This window comes from Neoarthrinium moseri (genome assembly GCF_022829205.1).
Source record: "Neoarthrinium moseri strain CBS 164.80 chromosome Unknown scaffold15_Wmoseri_CBS_16480, whole genome shotgun sequence".
NCBI lineage: Eukaryota > Fungi > Ascomycota > Sordariomycetes > Amphisphaeriales > Apiosporaceae > Neoarthrinium > Neoarthrinium moseri.
This window is the reverse complement of record NW_026055129.1, coordinates 135,170-156,875: the sequence shown is the minus strand read 5'-3', so window position 1 is coordinate 156,875 and position 21,706 is coordinate 135,170. Positions and strand designations below refer to the sequence as shown.

At 54.5% G+C, this 21,706-nt stretch overlaps 7 protein-coding genes across 7 annotated transcripts; 4 read left to right on the top strand and 3 right to left on the bottom strand.

Moving 5' to 3' along the window:
• Window positions 1-4,468: 4,468 nt before the first annotated feature.
• On the top strand, window positions 4,469-6,517 carry JN550_005073 (uncharacterized protein; the record flags this gene model as incomplete). Its single annotated transcript, XM_049316659.1, has 10 exons — window positions 4,469-4,534; window positions 4,601-4,640; window positions 4,702-4,778; window positions 4,853-4,924; window positions 4,987-5,112; window positions 5,165-5,185; window positions 5,242-5,403; window positions 5,453-5,503; window positions 5,567-5,679; window positions 5,731-6,517. 10 exons carry the CDS (start codon window positions 4,469-4,471, stop codon window positions 6,515-6,517), a joined length of 1,515 nt encoding a protein of 504 aa, XP_049172874.1.
• A 222-nt stretch (window positions 6,518-6,739) lies between these two features.
• On the bottom strand, window positions 6,740-8,149 carry JN550_005072 (uncharacterized protein; the record flags this gene model as incomplete). Its single annotated transcript, XM_049316658.1, has 1 exon — window positions 6,740-8,149. The coding sequence occupies one exon, from the start codon at window positions 8,147-8,149 to the stop codon at window positions 6,740-6,742; it is 1,410 nt and encodes a 469-aa protein (XP_049172873.1).
• A 676-nt stretch (window positions 8,150-8,825) lies between these two features.
• JN550_005071 (uncharacterized protein) lies at window positions 8,826-9,670 on the top strand (the record flags this gene model as incomplete). Its single annotated transcript, XM_049316657.1, has 3 exons — window positions 8,826-9,385; window positions 9,448-9,552; window positions 9,604-9,670. 3 exons carry the CDS (start codon window positions 8,826-8,828, stop codon window positions 9,668-9,670), a joined length of 732 nt encoding a protein of 243 aa, XP_049172872.1.
• A 3,057-nt stretch (window positions 9,671-12,727) lies between these two features.
• JN550_005070 (uncharacterized protein) lies at window positions 12,728-14,308 on the top strand (the record flags this gene model as incomplete). The annotated part of the gene is made up of 1 exon (XM_049316656.1): window positions 12,728-14,308. One exon carries the CDS (start codon window positions 12,728-12,730, stop codon window positions 14,306-14,308), a length of 1,581 nt encoding a protein of 526 aa, XP_049172871.1.
• Window positions 14,309-14,567: 259 nt separating this feature from the next.
• On the bottom strand, window positions 14,568-16,805 carry JN550_005069 (uncharacterized protein; the record flags this gene model as incomplete). The annotated part of the gene is made up of 2 exons (XM_049316655.1): window positions 14,568-16,336; window positions 16,397-16,805. 2 exons carry the CDS (start codon window positions 16,803-16,805, stop codon window positions 14,568-14,570), a joined length of 2,178 nt encoding a protein of 725 aa, XP_049172870.1.
• Window positions 16,806-17,475: 670 nt separating this feature from the next.
• On the top strand, window positions 17,476-18,915 carry JN550_005068 (uncharacterized protein; the record flags this gene model as incomplete). The annotated part of the gene is made up of 1 exon (XM_049316654.1): window positions 17,476-18,915. The coding sequence occupies one exon, from the start codon at window positions 17,476-17,478 to the stop codon at window positions 18,913-18,915; it is 1,440 nt and encodes a 479-aa protein (XP_049172869.1).
• Window positions 18,916-19,770: 855 nt separating this feature from the next.
• Window positions 19,771-20,662, bottom strand: JN550_005067 (uncharacterized protein; the record flags this gene model as incomplete). The annotated part of the gene is made up of 3 exons (XM_049316653.1): window positions 19,771-20,090; window positions 20,247-20,514; window positions 20,633-20,662. 3 exons carry the CDS (start codon window positions 20,660-20,662, stop codon window positions 19,771-19,773), a joined length of 618 nt encoding a protein of 205 aa, XP_049172868.1.
• Between the last annotated feature and the right edge of the window lie 1,044 nt (window positions 20,663-21,706).

Here is a 21,706-nt window from a genome sequence, read left to right as displayed (position 1 = left end):
GCATGCGAACCTGGCAAGTGACAAAGAGCGCCGACAATAGGCAGGGCACTCATTGATGTTCCAGGCAGATTGCGTATGGCGGGTACCGGGAAACATAGCGGAATCGCTGATTTGATTGGCCCAACAATAGTAGATCAATATTCCAATGACCTCGCCGAGCGTGATATTGAGATGCTATGCGCGCGAGTGAAGTGGCTGCGAATCCCAGCTGCCCAGCATGGTTGTACCATAGTGCGGTGTAGCTAAAGCACAACACAACTGTTTAGCGCATATAGACCTCAAGCGAGCACCCAGTGTGAGCTGAGCCCAATGAATAAGTAGCACTAGTGCTGCAAAAACTATACATTATCGGACTCCCATCCCAAGACATCTTGACAGTATTCTGGCTGTCGAGCACCTTGCCAACAAGCCAGGGCCGACCGCTTGTTTACTTATCTCGCGCCCATTGATGGTTCTTGTTCGTCGAGGCGTGTGCCATTGCTGATCTGCTGTAGAGTTGGCATGTCTGAGTCTGTCAGAAGTCGTCATCGCATTCTCAGTTACGCATTTGCTCAACTTGATCGGATTTGGTGTTGAGCAAAGCGACGTATCATCAACAGTATACGATGCAACTCTGACAAACCCAATAACTGCCTCACAGGTTGATATAGACGGCCCGGGGACATTCGACTATTCTGGTAGAGCTTGCGAACGGCCAGGGTTGCGCGGAGCAGACAGCCATTTCCAGCATGGACTCTGAAAGACAAACTCGACACACGCCCAGAGAGAGTGCAAGTTTGGTAGACCCCAACCCCACAATTCTTTGGCAGTCAGTCAGAACTCAGTTGTCGGGCACTCACTGGATGGGGCCTAGAAACCAGGTTCTCGGGATTGCTGCTGGGATCCCATTTTAGGTGCTGGGCTCCCCTGCACCTCGTCAGCCACGGTCAAATAGCAAGAAGAGCGAGCACCTTTGATGTTGGATACGATTCATGGCTACAGCTGAAGGTGCTGGCACCGTGGCATGTCGGACTACCAGAGCAGAGGTGAGACATCAAGCGAACTTCTCAGCAGTGGCTGTCTGCAAGTACGCCTTCAACTGATCAACCCCTGTGTCTGTCAAACTGCCAACATGCAGCGCCGTTGCTTTGACAGGCCACTTTGACTCGCAAATTGCATAAGCGTCAGGAACATAGTCCAGTCCCGAGGCAGATCAGACCATTTGGGACTGACGCCGAAAAGCCAGTACGACCTCATTTGCTCAGGGTGCCTTAGTATTGTCTCTGATAACGGGGTGTCGCGAACTCAGTTCGGCTCACTGTACTGCGAGAGTGCCCCCATGTCTTGGCGGTGGTGGAGCAGGTACGACTGGAATACATATGCAATGGGCACCGTGTAAAAAGCAATGGGTCAGATTCCCGCAAATGTCTACACCCGAGTGCTCTCATAGTTGAAGGCCGAGGAACCCATGGTCAAAGCCCGCGGCCTATGCGAAATAGGTAGCGGTATGCCGCCTACCCTTGTAGTCGTGAAGTCGGCGGGAGATGAGAAGAAGTACACTACATCTGGCATTGCTTTTTTTTTTTACTGCTCCCTCCAGTGGTTACTCGCGTAGACACAATAAGAACGTGAGCATGTGACACGAAAAACCCAGAGCAGGCTTTACGGGCACTACAAGAGACTCTGGACGTCGGGATGATGTCGCACGCGTCTCTTGGACCGCAACCCTGTTTGCGACAACCATTCGGGGAATTCCTTCCTACTAGCCAATCAGTAGGTGGGCTGCTTAAACAATATAGCGACATCATTATGATCTGGTCGGTACTTTGCAATCACGGTGTCCTTGAGGCATGGAAGGCTGGCCGTTGTGATGGGCCGATCACAGATCACCAAACATGGCGATTGATTTGCAACTGGATAATCCTCTGCCAGGTTCCTCTTGTAGAAGAAACCTGACTTGTAATGGAATAGAACAGTATACTGGCCATCTCGATGACCGGCGGCATATGGGAGGTATATAGTTGACTGGTCAGTTAGATCAGGACGTCCCTAGACACGACCTGGCCATCGAGCCAATCATGTCAACCACAGCCACGGGTCTGCGACGCGGGCTTCTGCACCCTCACCCCTCCATCATGCAACTGGGCTCTAGCAATTCCCATGAAGCTAGCAATGCATGTTACCCTTGACTTTACGCAAACCTAGTCCGCGGGATGTACCCTAAGCAAAGGCTCTAGACGACGTCTGTGACAAAGCAGGACAATTCAACCGTAATGAGCACGGGGCTTTGAAGAGTCGGCGATGCGTGATGGGCATTTTGACACATGCGGCCAAGGTTCAAGGGGTCCTGACAGGATGTAACCCTGATCCGGAGCAACAAACCAGCCGAGGGCAATCACTACTTCAATAAACCACTATGTGATGAATCGTGAGATCAACTCAATCGGCAAAGTACCGTTTTGGCTAGGTGGGAAGTGGGGAGTCCTTTCTCATGAATTCAAGATGGCAGCGAGAGGTGGCTTGTAGTTGGGACGCATCAGCGCCACCACCAGATGCGAGGGACAGTTCCAAATCCCTCTCTACGGAGGAAACCGCTTTGAACCACATTGTTCCAAAGTCTGGTTCCTATGTTCCTGAGCGAGTCGCGCGAATAGGATTTCATGTCCGGTTCAGGAAATCAAATCGCCTCATCGCCGGCATGCTGTTTTCTCATTGCTCGCAAGCTAGTAAACTTCTAAGCTTTCGCTAAAGACGGATTGTTCTGTCTCCTTCAGCTGGGGACCACAGTGAAGTATTGTACGGTACCGCGCCTATCGGATCAACAAGCTCGACCTACTCAGGATAGCTTGCATAGCTTATCCCTTAGCTTTCGGGAAGCCGTGCAGCCCGGCTGTCGTCTCGTGTGTACCTGTGTTCGTCGTAGTGATAACAGGTTCGCCGTTTCTTGGTACGGAAAATAGCTACGGAGTATTATGCGGCGGAATGTTTTCATGCATTAGGCTCTTATGCCGCAGCGACCCCGGATTTGCAACGTTGGACGTGACTGATGAGCAGCTAAAGCTGCATGACGTGCCGACGGGTGTCTCATTCGGGATGCAAGCTACTATGTATAATGTCAAGCCGTGATGTCACCCTCAATTGCAATGTTCTACATAGTGGGGAGGTATACTGAGGGATTACATTGTGCCATAACTACGTAACTTGTACCTTTGGGTACAACACTGCAACAAGGGCAAGGTATTTGATCAAGACCTAGCTGCTTGCCTAGCTAAAGTAGGGGACTTGACCCGTCGTATCCGTCCGTACCTTCGCTGGGAGATCAAACAAACCCGAAGACTGGACCCATTGTTGATCATTGATAAAATGAACATGGACGCATCGGATATGTACCCTAGCCAGACAACGAAAACTCGTCGTCTCCGAAAGCTGCTGAGTTGGGGCATTAGTACCGGTACCTACCCTGAGGAGGCTCTTTTATGAAAGAGAGCATCTGTCTAGAAGCCACATCCAACATAAGGAGTAAACTGATAATTGAACGCGGCAATCAGCTTTGGTTGCTTAGCGCGCTTCATATAATGACGAAGTATTAACAGTGTTGAAATTGCAGTGTTATAGTCGAGGCGAATATGCAGTTGGAAGATGCTACGGGCAGTTCAGTTCGGCCGAATGATGAGTCGTTTCGGAGTCGCGCTGTATTGTAGCTGTGTACTGTACTGTGTTCATGCATTTTGTGGCCCGTCAGCTCTGGATCTGCTGATAAGATAACGCCGCCACAGTGGACTGGACGCGACGGCGTCGCGTCCCATTAACTAAGTTAAATGTACTGCACGCTTAAGCCGGCTGTTCCAGATAATCAGGGCCGCTCACAAGAGCAGACGACCTAGCCTGTTAGCAGAGCCGATTCACAATATCAGTCGATAGCTGAGGCCTCATCCACATATTGATGATACAGCAGGAGGGTGTTCTTTTTTGGGGTAGGGTACGAAGCAAACGTCGGTGCTGCACACCCCTGGGCTTGCATAGTCCACCGATCCCAGTGACATAGCACTGGAACCTATCACCTTTGGTCGTGTCCGCGAAGTCTGCACAAGGCCGCGGGACAAGGAGGCAAGCAGGTCCTGCGAGGTCCCTGCTGGCAAGTTCGCGTCCTGCAGCAGCCGCATAAACCTGGGAGGGAACGTCAGCGTCGCTCATCAAGCTTTCCACCACCATTACCCAGGATTCTACAAGGATCGGGTCCAAGACCATACACGGTACTTGAATCCTGCGGCGAGGGACGGATGCTCAGCATCTGTTGCACCGATAGGATATTGACCATAGCCGACGTATCACAACCTGCTCATCAGTATTGTGGAAGCCCTACTCTGCGTCGAATCAGGGGTGGAGAAAGACTGTGCCTGTGCGACTCGCAGCATCTGCAAGACCTTGTCACAGCCAAGGTCTCCTGCTTCTTCAGCCACTGTGGGCTGATGCAACTCCGGCACTCAAGATGCCATCCGCCATCGCGAACGACGAATGGGACCTCCCCCGCCTGAAAGCCTCCATCGGATTCGAGGTAGGCCTGCCAGCATAGATCAGCCCATGACCGGCGTATTGTACTGATGGTTACGTCCTATAACAGGATGAAACTCGATACTCCTCGGTTTATGATCAAGACACCGGTTAGCATGACTGCCTATCAGATCCTTGGTGGCACGTACTGATGATCGTCGTCTTTGGCAGAATTCTTTGATGTCAAGTTTTACCCCTTCCTCGAGGCCACCGAGGACCCTGTCTTTGCGGCAGTCAGTAAGAAACATGTGTGTCCTTTCGTCATCCTGATGGCACCTTCCAACGTCCGACCCTGACTGACCATGCGACTGACCATGCGCAGATTGTGATCTATCGATTGTCGAACACGGCAAACCCGCCTTATGAATTAATCCGGCTTTTAAGAGACGATGATGTAAGTCCAGGATCCGCCGCGTCCATCTCACCCTCCAAGCCCTTAGGCTGAGCCATGTGTAGGACCAAGCTGTGAACTGCAGCTGCACGTGGAGCAAAGACCCAGAGACTGAAATTCCTTGGCTCTGTGTGGCGGGACGGGATGCAAAAATCAAGATCTACGATGTGTTTAACGGGTCTTTAATCAAGGTATGTTATACCTCCTGGGATACTGTCGGCATTGTTCTAACTGCCATACTAGACACTCGTGGGTCATGGCGCCGTAAGTTGACAGATATTATGTCTTGTTGACTCAGCGCAGAAACTAACCCTGATCAGGAAATCAACGATCTTGCTACATGTCCGACAAACCCTTTACTGATTGCTTCCGCCTCCGATGATACTAGCGTGCGGATATGGAGTCTTGATCCTAGCGATGATAAGCAACCGTGTGTTGCTATCCTTGGCGGAGAAGGGCACTCCTCTGGTCTTCTCACGGCAGTATGAGAGTCAAACATGAATCAGAGAGCCAAAGGCTGATCATCACTAGGCATTTCATAACGGCGGTCGATATCTTCTCTCTGCCGGCCACGACAACTGTGTATGCCTAGTAAGAGCCCCCCGTCTTGCTTCAGTAGAGGGACATCCAGCTAATGTTGTATAGTGGACATTGCCAGATCTTTCGGTGCGACCTAGAGACAAGAACCCTCCACCTCCCGTTATCGTCCATTATCCTCACTTTTTCACGTCCGAGGTTCATAGTGGAATCGTCGATTGGTAAGCATGGCTCCGTCGGGCAAGTGGTCGAAGTCCTACTAATTTCCCCAGTGTCGCTTTCTTCGGTGACTTGATTCTCTCCCGAGCTTGTCACGAAGACATCATTGTCCTGTGGCGTATTGAAGGGTTCTCCTCTCAGGACCCTCCACCTCCTCCGTCGAGCGCGCCTACTACTAGTGATACGGAACGCTTAACCCGGTCAGCCTTCGCGCCAGCAACTGCTTCAACTTGCCCTCCGCAGTATACGCGCATGATCCAGTTTCACACCCCCGGAAGCGGTCACCAGTTCTACATGCGCTTCAGGCTATACCATGATAAGGAAAAGCACCCCGTGCTTGCCTTTGGCAATGCGCACTCTACCATCTTCTTCTGGGACCTGGCGAGATTGACAGGCTACCACGCGTTCATGAACGAGCTCGACAATCCAGATCGCCAAGAGCCGGTCCACCGGCCAAGCTGGCTCCAGCCAATCGTCCATAAGCAGAAGGGCGACCCGGTCAGCAAGGTGAAGGACGCAGAAGATAGGGACTCTGTGATCTCGGGGCAGACCGGTAGCGGCAGCGACATAGGCCCCCAGGCCAACACGGTCACCCACTACACCCCGGAGACGCTGGACATGTGGAAGGGCAAATATGACATGACCCGCGTGGACGAGGCGATCAAGGCCCACTCGCAGAGCACCATCACCATTAAGGATTTCATCGGCAGGCAGGTGGCTTGGAGCCCGCAGGGAGACTGGTGCGTCGTGGTCGGCAGCAAGAACCTTGCGGTCATCATGAACAGGTGGCAGAAGAAGGACAAAGACGACAAGAAGTCGAGCACCACTAAGGTATTGTAAGAGGCTCACAACTTGACGCTGCATCCATGTATCATAGAAGGACCACAGCCATATTTCAACAGCGCAATCTGTATTTACACCTCTTTGGCGCTTGTTCCTCATTCAATGTGCGTCGATAAAATATCGTGACCAACGCATCGAGACTGCTCAGTTGTCTAGGATCTTCATCTCTTGGACACAGCTCTGTCTGAGCGCTCAGAACAAATACGCAGATGCCCGAGTCTACGACAGCAAAGAAGACACATCGCCATCCCTTTCATCGTCAGGGTCCACGAACTTGAGTAGCCAGGGCTCCAGTTCGCCCCCCTTTTCCATGAGTCTCTCGAAGAAACCCCTGGCCTTCTCCAGCTCATCCGCCCTCTGTCTCAGGGCGTCCCGGTCCCGGTCGCTCACGTCTCTGTGCACGGTGCCGCTTAGTGAGAGCCCCTGAAGCCTGTCCTCCAGCCCGTTGGTGTCCAGGAACCGCGACGACAGGTACAAATCCCCCAGCCACAGGGCCAGCATGCCTCTCAGCCGGAGCAGCTCGACGTGCGTCGCGTACGGCGCATTCTCCATCAACTGGTCCATCCTCGCCGCGATCTGCTGTGCGGCCGTCTGCGCCTCGGACCGGACTTCGTCGCGGCCCGCCCAGTGTACCTCCCTACGGCCATGCTCGCGACGCTGGATCTGCGACTCGGGGTCCTCCTCAGACCCAGGCGACAAGGGAGGAGGCTCCGAATCGTTGTCGTCGTCAGCAGCCGCTGACTCTGACTGTTGGTCGAGGCGGTGCAGAGCCCGCCGGCACTCAGCGTCGATGTTGTAGATCTCGATGCTGAACAGCGCCGGCCAAAAGTCGACGGCGCTGGTCAAGCGCGTCAGGTGCGGGTCGTAAGGATGCTGCTGGATGAGGCCTTCGAGGTAGGAGCGGACTTTGTCGATGTTGGATGCCGAGCCCCAGCGCGCTGGTGAATTGGATGTGGGATCAGACCTGTCTTCGTCCTCGACCCCTGTGCTGCCCTGCTCCAGACGTGAAGCCTCTTCGCGGCGCTGCTCCTCCCCATCCCGCATCAGGATCTCCGTCCCGATCGTCCACATCTCGTTGAGGCGTATGTCGACATCCTTTGTTCGGATCAGCAGGCTGAAGGCACGTTTGGCGCGGGTGATGTCCCCAGCGTGCAGGCAACGGTGGAGGATGGCCATCATGGTGTTCAAGTGCTTGATTCGCGCCGACGAGCTGGTGAGCACATCTTCCTCCTTGCGTCTGTGAGACTCTGAAGCATCCGTGTCGACGTCCGCCTCGGATCCACTGCCAATAGCCGACATCCTGCTTCTGCTCCTAGTCCTGCTTCGTCGGCCACGACTGTCTCCCGAGCGCCAGTCCGGAGGGAGGGATTTGTGAGGAAAGCCGGGGTAGATCTTGGACGGAACCTCTTCTTCTGGTGAAAGCCCCGCCACCGCAAACTGACGCAGTGTGCTTGGAGAATGACTCAGCGGATTGATGGAATCTGAGGGTAGATGTGAGGGTGTCGGTGTGTTGTCGGCCTCGGGTGACGGAGACCTCTCAGGCTGGGTTTCCTCAATTCTCTTGCGCTTTCTCTGCGACTGTTGCCCCAGGCGCCAGGCTGGCACAGGGAGTGCAAATGGGCCTGCCATGGCGTTTCTTTGTGCGTTGCAATATCTGCTAGACAGATAGTCGACAATTATGTCTCTGCGACTGGGCAAGTTCCTGTGCCTTGGCGCACTGGAGCCGTTAAGCACAAAGACAACAAGGTGTGAGAGGTAAGATGGATGACATATGTTTTCCTATCTGAAAATTAGTCTCCAAATCTTTGAGATACTTGAAGCTGAGTGTTGGGACCACTTACATCCAGTATCACTCTCTGGGTGTTCTCCTAGAAAATGCTGGCGCATGTAACGCATTCACGGATCTCCATATGCTGCCCACCAGCGAATCCTACTCTGTGAAACAACCCAGCTTCTAAGACTTGACTCGTCACGCATAATGGAAAAAGCCGTGACGGTGACCTGTCCGTCTTGTGTACCGACACAGACGAATAAAGCAGCCGCCGGGGTCTCGCTCCAGAACGAGTTCTCCTGGGTACCTAGGGATCTAAGGGAGAAAGAGTTGATGTAACTTATTGCATACGAGCTCTTTATGCACGAGTTGAGTTTATGCCAATGCACGCCGGCGCGGCGCACGTGATGGGCCAGTGGGTCCGGAGGCTCGACCAATGGTGAACTCGGCAAACATCATCCAAGCTGTCGTCGCCCAAGAAAGCTCCCCGACCAGAAGACCAGCCCCAATTCAACCCATTGGACATCGGTCAAGATGCGGCGGACACTACGACTCCTCGCAGGCGTCAAGCCGGCCCGCTACCTCGAGGCCGGCAACCCGACCGGCCTCACCGGCGTCTACACCCACAACTCGCCGCGCTCGACCCTGCTGTACCTCTACAACACCACCCTCGACAAGCTCAAGGCCGCCCCCGAGTCCTCGCTGTACCGCCAGTCCATCGAGGCCCTGACCAAGCACCGCATGGCAATTGTCGCCGCCGCCGAGCCGCCCGGATACAAGGAGTGGCAGGAGCGCGCCAGCAACATCCTGAAGGAGAACCCCGACGGCTTCAAGGTCCAGTCCGAGGCCGCCACCGACGGCGCCAAGGCCCAGATTGTCAAGCGCGGCAACGGAGTCTACCTGATCCGCACAGATCCCCCCAAGAAGGACGAGAGATACGAGGAGTGGGACGGCGAGGTCGATGAGGGTGGTGAGCTCGAGGGACTTCGCACCGAGGCCGAGCGCCAGGACCTGGAGCTTCTGTTCACAAGAACTCCGGTCGAGATCTCCAAGAAGATCCAGTGGGAGCCGGAGCCGCAAATCACGGCCGACCAGTATGTCTCACTCCACAATGCTATCTAGCCAGCTTGACAAGCAGAGCTGACATGCCCTACAGGGTCGAGGAAATCGAGCAGAAGATTGGTGCTGGTTTGATCGAGGAGGTCGTGCAGATGGCCGAGAGCGAGCTCAAGTTGGTCGACGTCATGCTCCAGAGCAAGCCGTAAGTCTTTACCATGCTGTGTTGACACACCGGAAACTAATACCAGGACAGCTGGGAGGAGCTGGAAGAGAAGCCCGCTGAGGGACAGTGGACCTACTTCGACCGCACCTCGGCATAGACTGATTTGACGCGAAACGGAATTTTACACTGAGTGATGAGCTCCGGACCACTTGTGATGTACAGTATAGAGCCCTTTTGTACATAGATACAGAGACGAGGACTGGGTGGACTGGACGAAAAGGGCCGAATTGAGCACCTAAAACTACGTTGCTCCCCTTTGCTACGAATGTTGAATATGCCCATTGTGCAGTGTATTTCCCGTACCGTGGGCAATACATATCCTAGTGTCAGAATGCTATCTCTGCCAACACGGAAGTTGCTGGTAGTGTGCGAAAAGCGGACAAAGCGCCATGGATGGATCTTACCCTATATGATTGCTCCTGGATTACATAGTGTGGTAGTATATCGTCAGCTGCCATATGCAAAGCCTCAAGTCGCCCAAGGATTTGTTAGGGCGTGAGACAGAGACTAGGCATTGCATGTTGGGGAAGTTTACATAGAGACCAGGGCTCGGCGGCGTCGAATGCAGAGCTGTTGCCCTTGTGTTAAACTGTCTAAACCTCTTGAAAATTCTCAACCAAGTGAATCTTTATGCCAATGAAGGAAATGGCAAGCTTTCACTCAGGCAAGTATGGCGCTTATCACTACTGTTTTGGCCGTTCCTCCTGAGATGGCTGATCAATGGAGCTACCACAAACGAAATGTAGGAGATCAGTTCAATTCTTTTACTATTGTTTCATAAACAGAAGATCATGGCTTCGTGCACAATCAAAGAGGACAAATAAGGGAATGGTATAAGTTCCATTGTAGAATACGAAGTTACTCCTATATCCCGTCTTGAATTCAAAGAATGCAAGTGAACCAACCATGTATTGCACTACAGGTGGGCAATCTTTAGCTGAAGTGAGGCTGGACGCATAATTCATATCTTGCGACAGGCCTTGTAAGTCAGCCGCAGCTCAACTCGAACGTCCTCTTGTAGTCATTTTCCCTTGCATCGCGCGCTCAGCCTCGGCACTGACAACGCAATGAGGTTATTGGAAACCAGCTCACTGGAGCTTGTCAAGGTTTTCCGGATATGGCGCCTTTATCTTTTCGCTAAGCTATTGTATCTCACTCACGGGGTGACGAGGAGGTGACGCTACAAGAAATGCTGGGCCCGCGACAGGATATCCTTCATAAGGAAGGGTACCAAAAGATCGAGCAATATTGTTGCCTTGCTCTCGAGGGTGGATTTCGTTATATCTGGACCGATACCTGCTGGTGCGAATTCCACTTGTACTGCTAGATAGAGAGGCTGACCAACCCTTGTAGCATCGATAAGACAAATAGTGTTGAACTTTCAGCAGCCATCAACACCATGTGGTCGTGGTATCAGCTGTCTACGGTGTGCTGTTCATTCCTTACTAATATACCTAGCGGACGCACCGCACTCGCGCCAGACGGAGGTGGCACGTTGGGGCTAGACCTCGGTGAGGTCCCCTTTGGACGCAGTAGACGGTTTCGAGGAGGTTGGACGCTTCAGGGACTCCTTGCACCAGCCTCTGGGAAGTTCTACGCTGGAGACTGGGCTGAAATTGGCACCAAGCGCAGCCTCAAGAAAGAGCTCAACATCATGACCGGGGATAGGGGAGCGCCTTTTGGAGGGCGGATCGCTGCACGCTTGTCACGTTGCCAAGAAAATGTTCTGAGCAACAGAAAGAGACACCACTCGATTCGAGGACTTAGCCTACTGTCTGCTGGGTATCTTCCAGGTTAGTATTCCACTCATATACGGAGAGGGCCGCCGGGCTTTCTACCGTCTGCAGAAGAAATACTGAAGAACAGCGAAGATTAAATCTTGTTGTTATATGGTCTCCCAGACGCACCGGTATTTGCCAACGAATCCGGAGGGACTTGTGGCTTGTCTAGGCGAATTATACCCTGAAGAGTTCAATGCAAGTGATTGAGCCATGCGCCGAGCCAAGGACAGTGTGGTATACGCTGCTTGGAAAGAACATGCAGAGGAGACGCAAGTCCTGGTCTCCTTGTAGAGTGACCTGAGGAGAGTAACCTGAGGAGAGCGACGGAAGAGGACTAGCGGAGAACATTGTTAGCGGTACCTGCAAGGCTCACGGAAGTATTACAAATTAAGTTACAACACGACATTGCCGTTGCAGTGGAGAGCAGTGGTTTGTGCTACTAGGTAGCTTTGATCAGTACTTCTATGCCTCATTAAGCCATGGAACTATTCAGTGATGATACAGGCGTCCAATAGCCTTATAATCTCAATGGATGTAAATGCGCCTTCCACTTGCACGAATGTGTCCTTCAGCTTACTATGCTGGATCGAGAGTATAATTGCACTGGCGTATAGCCAACTCCAGGTACGATCTTGGCCACGAATCAAGGAGCGGGAGGTGGTTCTTTTCGGCATGGCCAAGAGTGTCATCCGCCTCTTGGATCCGGCGCTTACCATAGTATAACAACGAGACTGGATATGGAAATCCCGGGGTTGTTGCTGAATTATCCTAGTAACCCTGCAAATGATTAATAAGGTTATGGCCCACCAAAAATGGCTTGACACAATCGTGCCATTGACCCCTAACAAGGGATGTCCCAAAAGAGCTTCCAATCAAGCCGACACCGGTTCTCTACCCAGCATCGAAACCAATGCTTTAGTCGAGATACGTGGAGTTTTGCTTATCTAAGGCGCCGGTGAACAATGCCGCAACACTTGTTTGAACCCGTCTTGCCGTCGGCTCGCGATAGTGACGGGAGCTAAGGGGAGATGCATCCAATGACTTGACAGGGGTCTAGCCTTACCAAATCCTTGGGCCTTAAGGGAAGAGATCCACCTTCACGGTCTTTCTCGGCGGCATTCATAGACGTTTGATGGCCGAGTGGATGCTCGCGTTTTCGCGATGTGCAAGTACGGCTCGTTATCTTCCCTGTGCGTAATAGTATCGTAAGGTCGTGGCTCTTGCCGTAGTGGACCGGAAAGCTCGTTATCGTGAGGCCATCATGACGAGATTCTATGGTTTCTCCTTTCCATTTAAGACTTTTTCCTGGCCTCTGGGTATTTTTGAGCCTTCAGCCATGCCCGTTCGTAATAAACGGTGAACCCCAGCTCGAAATGACAGCTCCTACATCGGCGACGTCCACGGTTGTGGGAAGCAGAGCGCCTTCTATAGTCCTCGCCTCGGAAGACAGACCCGTAGCCAAGGAAGAAAGCAGCGCGTTAAGTTCTGCCGACGCATCGAGAGAACCAACTCCCAACCCGACTAAGAATAATAAGAGAAAACTGAATGGAGAGCAATACCACAATAATATCGTTGGCTGGGATGGACCGGACGACCCCGAATGCCCTCGTAACTGGCCGCCCAGGAAGAAGGTCTTCTTCGTCATTGTTACTTCTTCGGTCATTGCTTGCGTCTCTTTCGGGTCCAGCGTCTTTGCCCCCGCTGCCACAATTACCGCCGCGGAGTTTGATGTGCCCATCATCGTTATGAAACTCGCCGTCTCCCTTTGGATCCTCGGTTTCTTTGCTGGGCCAATCTTTTTCGGGCCCATGTCTGAGTTGTTTGGGCACGTTCTAGTATTCGCCATCGGTGTAATTGGTTTGGCCGTCTTCCAGCTTCCCATAGCCTTGGGAGAGAATGTGCGAACCATCCTGATCTGTCGTTTCCTCTCTGGCGTATTTGGCAGTGGCGCCTTTGCCGTGGTATCAGGGATGTATGTGGAACTCTACGAGCCTATACAGCGAGGTGTGGCTCTGGGACTTTCGTCCATCTGCATCAACGTAGGGGCGACCATAGCCCCTATCGCCGGTGCTTATATCTCCTCTCAAAGGTCCCAATGGCGTTGGACTGCATGGGCAACGCTGATTATAACAGCAATCTTTGGGATAGCTGCTCTCTTTACGGTGCGCGAATCGTCAAGTCGGATGATCCTAAGGAACAAAGCTAGAAGGCTCCGTTTCGACACAGGCAACTGGGCTTTGCACGCCAAGTCGGAGGAGACTCGCATTGAGCTTAAGGACATCATCTACCGTTACCTGACCAAGCCGATTCGGATGTTCGTTACGGAACCGATCTTGATGATCTTCACCGTTTATCTCACACTTGTATATGGCACGCTGTACCTCTCCTTCCAAGCTTTCCCGACAGCCTTTCGACAGCGAGGTTGGTCGGTTCAGACCAGCTCGCTGCCCTTCATTGCTGTTATGTGTGGAATCATTTCCGCATGGGGGACACAGTCGGTGTTCACCCTGACGTGGTACAAAGCCTGCGCGCATAGACAGGGTGCTCCCCCACCACCTGAGTTCCGGCTGCCGCCAATGATGGCCGGAGGAGTAATCCTACCACCATCCCTGCTTTGGTTTGGGTGGTCTGGAAATGTCCATCCAGCATCGCAGGTCATCGCGAGTTACTTCATCGGACTCGGCTTGATGCTCATCTTCGTGCCCGGCATCTCGTACATCGTGGACGTGTACCAATTCCACTCCAACAGCGCGATGTCGATCCATGTCATTGTGCGAAGTCTGATTGCGTGCTCTTTCCCTCTGTTCGCCAACATAATGTATGACCAGTTGGGAGTTGCCTGGGCATCGTCGTTACTGGCATTTCTCTGCATAGGGCTGGCGCCGGCTCCTTTTCTATTCTTCGTGTACGGCAAAAAGATTAGGAGTTGGTCTAGTTTTGCTTTTGAAACCTAGCTTTTAACCTTGTGTATACAAAATTGTAATTCAGAGTCGTAATCTTGGATTATGTTCTTAGTGCTGTCCGGCATGCAAAGGGAAATTCTTCCGGGTCCTTGATAGAAAACTACAATTCCCCTTCCCTGCCGGTCTGCCTTAGCAGCCTCACTACGTTGTCGTAATGTGACTAAGAAATGTTCAATGCCATTCCAATCCATCTAGATTCGCCAACCATATCTACTCTATTGTGATTAATCTGATGTGAAAATCATCCCACTCATCCGATCATCGACATGGAGAGACGCCATGCCACGAAATGGGCCAACATCTGGCTCGTGACTCCCTTCGGAGTCCTCTTGATGGCTGCTTCTAGCATCTGCATGGCATCCGCTCCTCCGTCTGTAGTCCCGTCTTGCCCAACGAGGGGCTTGAACGCTTGGTCACATATCTGCGTAATCTCAGCACCTGAATACCCATCCGTCTGTTTCACCAGCACGTCAATATCAACATCAGGGAACTTCAACTCCCGTGCTTTCCTTGTGATTATCGCCTCACGAGCCATGTCATCAGGGAGGGGTACGTAGATCAGCTGGTCGAACCGTCCCGCACGGATCAGGGCTGGATCTAGAGACTCGGGCTTGTTTGTGGCGGCCAAGACGAACACGTCGCCCAGTTGCTCGAACCCATCCATCTCGGTGAGTAGCGTCGTTAGTGCTGTCGTGAGACCTGCCCCCCCGCCGGCTGAACCCCCTCCCACGCCTCTCGATCCCGCTATCGAGTCGATTTCGTCAAAGAAGATGATACTGGGACATGCTGCTCTGGCCCGGGCGAAGAGATTCCGGATGGAACGTTCTGTCTCACCAACATACATATTCAGCAGCTCTCCACCCTTGACAGAGAAGAAGTTGAAACCTGACTCTGTTGCCATTGCCTGCGCTGTCATGGTCTTGGAACATCCGGGAGGACCATATAGCAGTACACCCTTCGATGGCTTGTATAAGGCGATGCCACCCTGCGGTTTGCTCAAAGCCACTTGCAGTGTGCTCTTGACCTCCTGGTACCCTCCGATATCCTTCCATCTAACAGAAGGCGGTTTCAAGTTGATGTCGTGCATGGCTGATGGGCGAACCTCTTGTAGAGCCTGCTGAAGACCTGCCCAGGATGTCGGCTGTGGTCCGGTAGACTCGCCAGTCTCTGTTTGTGAAAGTCTGAGAGCGCGAGCTAGCAGACGCACGAGATCTTCGCCGGTATATGCGTGTGTCCGGTCACCAACGTCAGATATATACTGTTCGGCTTCTGCAGCAGGAAAAACATTCGCTGCATACAGGCGGATAATGTCCTTCCTGACAGATGTATCGGGAATGGCCAGCCTCGCACATTCGTCAAAATGACCTGGCTTCCTAAGACTTTCGGGCAGATCCTCCAGAAAGTTGCGGCAGGAGGCAACGACGACAACCTTTGGGCGTTGGCCATTCTTAGCTGTGAGGCCTGCTAGTTCTTCAAGGCCGCGTCGGATGGCCTTTGTAGCTCCTTCGCGGTTGGCCCTGGTCTCGCCCACAAGATTCTGAATGTCGTCTATAAGGATAATGTGTGGCTCTTCCGAGTCTATGGCATTCCTAAAATGTTCTTGGATTGCCGCTGGCTTGTCGCCATCATCGACTCGTATTACTCTGCCCCATCGAGTGGCAGCTACCTGCTCTAGAAGCTTGGACTTCCCGGTCCCTTGGCTGCCTTCCACGACAATGGCGCAGCTAGGATCGGCGGCTGCAAATGCTGGGGGATAATCTGTGTAGAAATTCCTGAAGAAGCGATTGAGAGCTCTTACGGGTGCTTGCATGCCGGGTAGAATATCGACAATCTCGAGCTTTCCGGGGGCGCCGTCGACTTCCACTGCATCATCGCCAGGCCACTTCGCCCGGGTACTGGAGCAGTATTTGGCTACATTGTCTTTGCGCCCGTTTACAGTCTCGACGACAAAGGATCGTTTGGGCCCTTTCCCAACGATGTTCTCCAGAGCCAGACCAGGAAACACGTAGTCAGCCTTCTCTATGCCAGTTGTCAGTATTGGCAATAATCATACGGCTAGCTGGCATGATCCAAGCTTACCAAGTGCAGCCTCGATATTCCACGACCAAGACTTCTGCTCCTCGGGAACAACTGGAGAAGCATGTGGCGTAACATCTCGGACCACCACTGTCTGGGCTTCCGGCACTTCGCCGGCGCTCGACACACGGATGGAGTCTCCCAGTTCCAGTCCAGCGGCGGCCTTCATCACGGAACTGAGCACAATAACGCTCTTGGCCAGTGCCTTGTCGACCGAGTTCCAGGCAACGGCTTCCCGGCGCCTGCTCCTGTCGTTGGCGAGGGTGGACTCTATGATGCATCGCTGGCCAATCTGGAGGCCTGATTCATAAAGAACCGTCTGGTGAATGAAGATCTTGGCAGCGTGCTTCGGGAACCTCTCATAGTCCTGCGTTTGGGCACGCACCTTGCCCTCGACGGCCTTCGTCTTCATGTTGGCTGCTTTGTCGTAGTGTAGTCGTTAGGAAGTCGCACCCGAGAGAGGTCTCAAAAAACCCCTGATGTAGAAGGGGTTTTTATTTATTTTATTATGCGCGGCGACCACCAGTATTGACTGGTATATGACTTGTCAACCTGCTGGAATGGCGAGAACTGATCACCAGATGTCACGGGGGCCAGATGGGGATATTCCAGCTCTCAAGTGTTGTTGGTAGGGGATGTATTGCTGCCAGGCGGCTCCAGGTCGACGTATAACAGACTCAATCTTAGCTCGGGAAACGAGTGACTCATGTTCGTATGAGAAACAACTCGGAGGGTATCAATTATAGCAGAAATTCAAGCACTAGCAAAGAATTGAAGAAACACTCTCTACAAGCCACTCGTCCTTGTGTGTGGATGTGGGACACTGACTGCCCAATTGTCAAGATTTTCGGGCCTAGTTACAGGTGCAAGAAGAGCACACACAGTGCCAAAGGCCCCCCTCCTGTGCACACTGTCTCGCTGGCCAAGGCACCTACCTCCCTCGTCCGGGGGCCCGCTAAAAGCCAAAGCCGAAAAGTTTCCCAAGCTCTGGTGCCAGGGCCAGAGCTTCAACCCTTTTCCGGCGAAAACCACCCATTCTCAGGACTGGACGCGATGCGCCGGACAGTCCATTGCACCATCCCATGGTCCTACGACAGCTACAGCTCCCGCGGTCCCTGACGGCGCGCACCATAGCTGCAGCATGGCGTCCTGTTCTGCGAGGACAGGGACGAGGACCGCGTAGCCTGCGAGCTCGCTTCTCGACCACCACCCGGCGATGGAGTAGCAGCGACAAGACCGACACCCAACAAGTATCGCCGCCGCCACCACAACGGCAACAACGACAGGCAAGGGACGAGGAGGGGCCAGAAAAGCCGCAGGAGAAATCACTCTTTGCCAGACTCTTCCCAGACGAGGCCAAGCAACGGGCTGCCGCGTCCTCCCAAGTCCAGCGCAGCAGCACCTGGGCCTCGCAGCTGCGCTCGCCCCTGGGCCCTGCCGAACCCGGCAGCGCCGAAGCGGCGGCGGCCGACGAGGCCCTCCGCCACGCGCCACGGCAGATCACGTACGTGGACGTGGATGCGGACCGCGACCGGGACACGAGCGCCATGGTCGTGCTGGGCGCGGCGTCCAAGCACCTGAACGAGTCGGACTTCTACCGGGTCGGGGCCGCGCAGTCGCGGCACGTCGCCGGCTGGGTCGCGGGCCTGAGGCGCGTGGTGCCGGCGCGCGACCCGCACACGCTCGACCCGCTGGGCCACTACTACGTGCTGTTCGACAGCCGGGCCGCCGCCGCCGCCTGGTGCGAGGAGGCCCGCCGCCTCTGGGCCCTGGCCAAGCAGACCACGCCCGGGGTGGGCCGGCGGCCCGGCTCCCAGTATCGCGGGGTGCTGCCCCAGGGCGACGCCACCCGCCGCGACGCCGAGTCCTTCACGCTCGTCAGCCCGGCCGGCCGCTGGGACCTCGAGATCGTCGACGCCTACACGCAGGTCCAGCGGGTGCTGGAGCGCTCGGGCGACATCGTCGACAAGCTGCGCCGGCGCGCCGGCTCGCGCTTCCTCGTGCTCGTGGTCGTGGACGGCGGGCGCATGAGCGTCGACATGCTGCGCGCGGCCATCCGGGAGGACGGCGCCGAGCGGAACCTGGCGTGGCGGGTCATGAACCTCGAGGGCGACGGCAGGAGCGGCGAGCACGGGCAGGGCGGCATCTTCCCGTTCGGCAGGAGCGGGCTCAAATCGGCGGACAAGCTCGGAATCGAGCAGGCCTTGCAGGAGCAGGCCATGCGCACCATGTCAGGGCCTGCTGGGAAGGACGAGGGCGAGGTGGAGGAACAAGACATCGAGGAGCAGCGGGAGGACGGTGCGGACGCCGCGATGGCCCAGGACCCGTGGACGGTGGTGCCTGGCATGGAGGAGCAGAGATCTTACCCGCGGTTCATCGTCCCGTTCCTGGATGAGGCCGAGGCCAGGCGCTTTGTGCGGAACTGGCACCGTCGGCAACTGACCCTCAGGATGGGCCAGCCCGGTGTCGATGCCGTGGAGTGGGAGGAGAGCCGGACCCTAAATGTATCATACCTGTGGTAATCACTGTACAATAACAACCCAACCTGAGAACAGTACCCGTCAGGAGAACAGAAACAGTATGGTTCCATGCGCAACCCTATGCCGTATCAGGTTCCCGAGTCACACATGGCGCTTGGGAGTTTTCCACCTGGAGATGTCCATCTCAGAGTAGCCTCAACCGGCATGAGCAGATCCAGCTTCACACATAAAACAAGTCTCACAATGCAGCACCCACGGGGAGGGTTTGAGGGCCACCCCAGGTAACAAAAAGAACTGTATTAAGAACCCATATCAACCAAACTCCGCCCAAAGATTTGCTCTGTTCCCTGCGCTGAACCGAACCTTTCCGGGCCGCTCTCGCTCTCGCTCTCTTTGTGCTTTCGGTATAGATCTGCTCTGTGTGCCTTTGCTTCTTTACTCCCACCCTGGTTGACGGGGAGCATTGTTCGGCACTTGGTGCTGCAATCCCCCTTTCTCACATCCCCCGGTCTTCTGCGCTGGCTATGCGGCGATGCACACGCTCGACAGACACAGGAACAGATTCGTCTCTTCCTTCCCCTCTCGTCCTCCGCCTCCAAAGAAAGGATAAAATGCCCCTCTCGTACCCTCCAGGAAATAATTGCTTGCTGGGGTCCTGATCCACCAGCAAGGCATACCTCGTTCAAAACCCTCCGAAAGCATCCCTCCTGAGCCGATCCAGCAGTCTATCATTCGCGTGCAGCTGTGGTATTTAGTACAATGCAAGCCCTGAGAACCTCGACATGTATTTCTTCTCCTTCCGCCGCTCCTCTGCCTCTCTCGTCACGCTTTGCTGCGCCGGTCCCGTTCTCTTGGGCGGCCATCGTTCCCATCATCTTGTTGTCCTCTCCGACCGGATTAACAGCACTTGCCCAGACCGCCCGAGCCTCCTCCTTGCGACACGTTGACGCCCGAGGCGCCTCCTGCGGGCTCGGACTTTTGGTTGTCGACGGCGCGCTTCTTGATGTCGGCGGCCAGGCTGTAGAAGGCCTTGTCGATGTTGATGTTGCTCTTGGCCGAGACCTCGAGGAAGGGGATGCCCAGCTCCTTGGCCAGCGCCTCGCCCTGCTCCGTGGACACTACGCGCTTGTCCTCCCAGTCGCACTTGTTGCCGATCAGGATCTTGTTGACGCCCTCGGTGGCGTGCTGCTCTACGTTTGCGAACCAGGTGCGGATGTCTGCAGGGAGGGCGCAACGGTGGTTAGTGACCCCGTCATGACCATGTCTTATAACCTGCGGTCCCCGCACGTCTCAGGCGACGAGAAGCGAGGACCGGTGGTATATAGGAGATATATAAAAGGAAGGAGGGTGCAAAGGTGAGGGTTCTCGCTTACTATCGAAGGATCTCTGGTCGGTCACATCGTAGACCAGTAGAATGCCCATGGCGCCGCGGTAGTAGGCCGTGGTGATGGTGCGGAAGCGCTCCTGACCGGCGGTGTCCCAGATCTGCAGCTTGACGCGCTTGCCATCGAGCTCGATGGTCCGGATCTTGAAGTCGATGCCGATGGTGGTGATGAAGGAGGGCGTGAACGAGTCCTCGCTGAACCGCAGCAGACAGCAGGACTTGCCGACGCCTGAGTCGCCGATGAGGAGCAGTTTGATCTGGAGAGGCAAGGTTGTCAGCAGAGGCCGCGGCCATCACGTATTTACACACACACACACAGAGAGAGAGAGAGACACAGATGTATAGAAAGCATGGGGTTGGGGAGGGGAGATGTACCAGGAAGTCATAGTTGCGGTTGCCTGACATGATGGCGGTTCTGGCCGGGGGCTTGATCTGTCGCCTGCGGGAACAATTGTTGGGATGCCGTCTGGCGACTTGGGGGTGTTGAACGGGCTGCCGGTGCTCACGTGAAGAGTGGAAGACGCAGGCGGTCAGGAGAGGGAGGATGGAGGATTCGGATCGCGGTACGGAGTCGTGGGGTGGTTCGTAGTCGAGATCGGGGGGGGGTCGTCGCGATTTAATCGTGAGACAAGGAGACGTGCGACGTGTGGTGTAGTGTAGTGTAGTACAGTGTAGTGTGGTAGAGCGTAGTGTGTAGTCAGTCGGCCGCAGTAACGACGCTTGCCTCCCCCCCAGGCGGTTTTGGTGATTGGTACGGCCTAACTTGGGTACCTTGGTCTGCAGCGAGTACTAGTCTCGCCAGTTACGTTACCAAAACGGGAGGTGCCAAAACGTGGGTTCTGGGTGTTGGTTCGGCTGGGTACGTAAGCCGTGCAGGCAATGGATGTCATGTCCTCAAGGATTATCTACCATGGTAAATCTAAAGACGTGTAGCGAATGCCATGCCAATGCGACAATAACCCAACGGTCTTGCTACCGAACGGCGGCTCACTCATACACCCAACTGAACTCCGGCTCCCAGGTTTGCTGATGGCAGGTATGGGGCTCTCCTTGCAAGATGACGAAGTGGTTTGGCGGACGCTGTGGGACGCTGTGGCTGTTAATCAGGGGCCTGGCATGTAAATTATGTACGTACATACACACAGACGAGAGCCTGGGGGACTCGATGGCGGGGCAGCTGTAGCCACCGACGTCGCTGCCGGGCCATTCCCATGCATGTCCCTTTCTTCCTCAGGACCCGTCACGTCTCTGGCGGCCGGTAGGGCGACTTATACCGCATGGCGGCCTACGCGTCGAGTCTGCGAAACAAAAGTCCGTGTCGCAGATAGTAGGTCACTTCAGATCAACAACGGAATCGCATAACTTGCGCATGTACCGGATCTACGGTATCGCCGCCCTGCAGGCATCTTCCCAAAGTGTTGGGTCCCCGTCACAGGGGCAGAGGTGCCA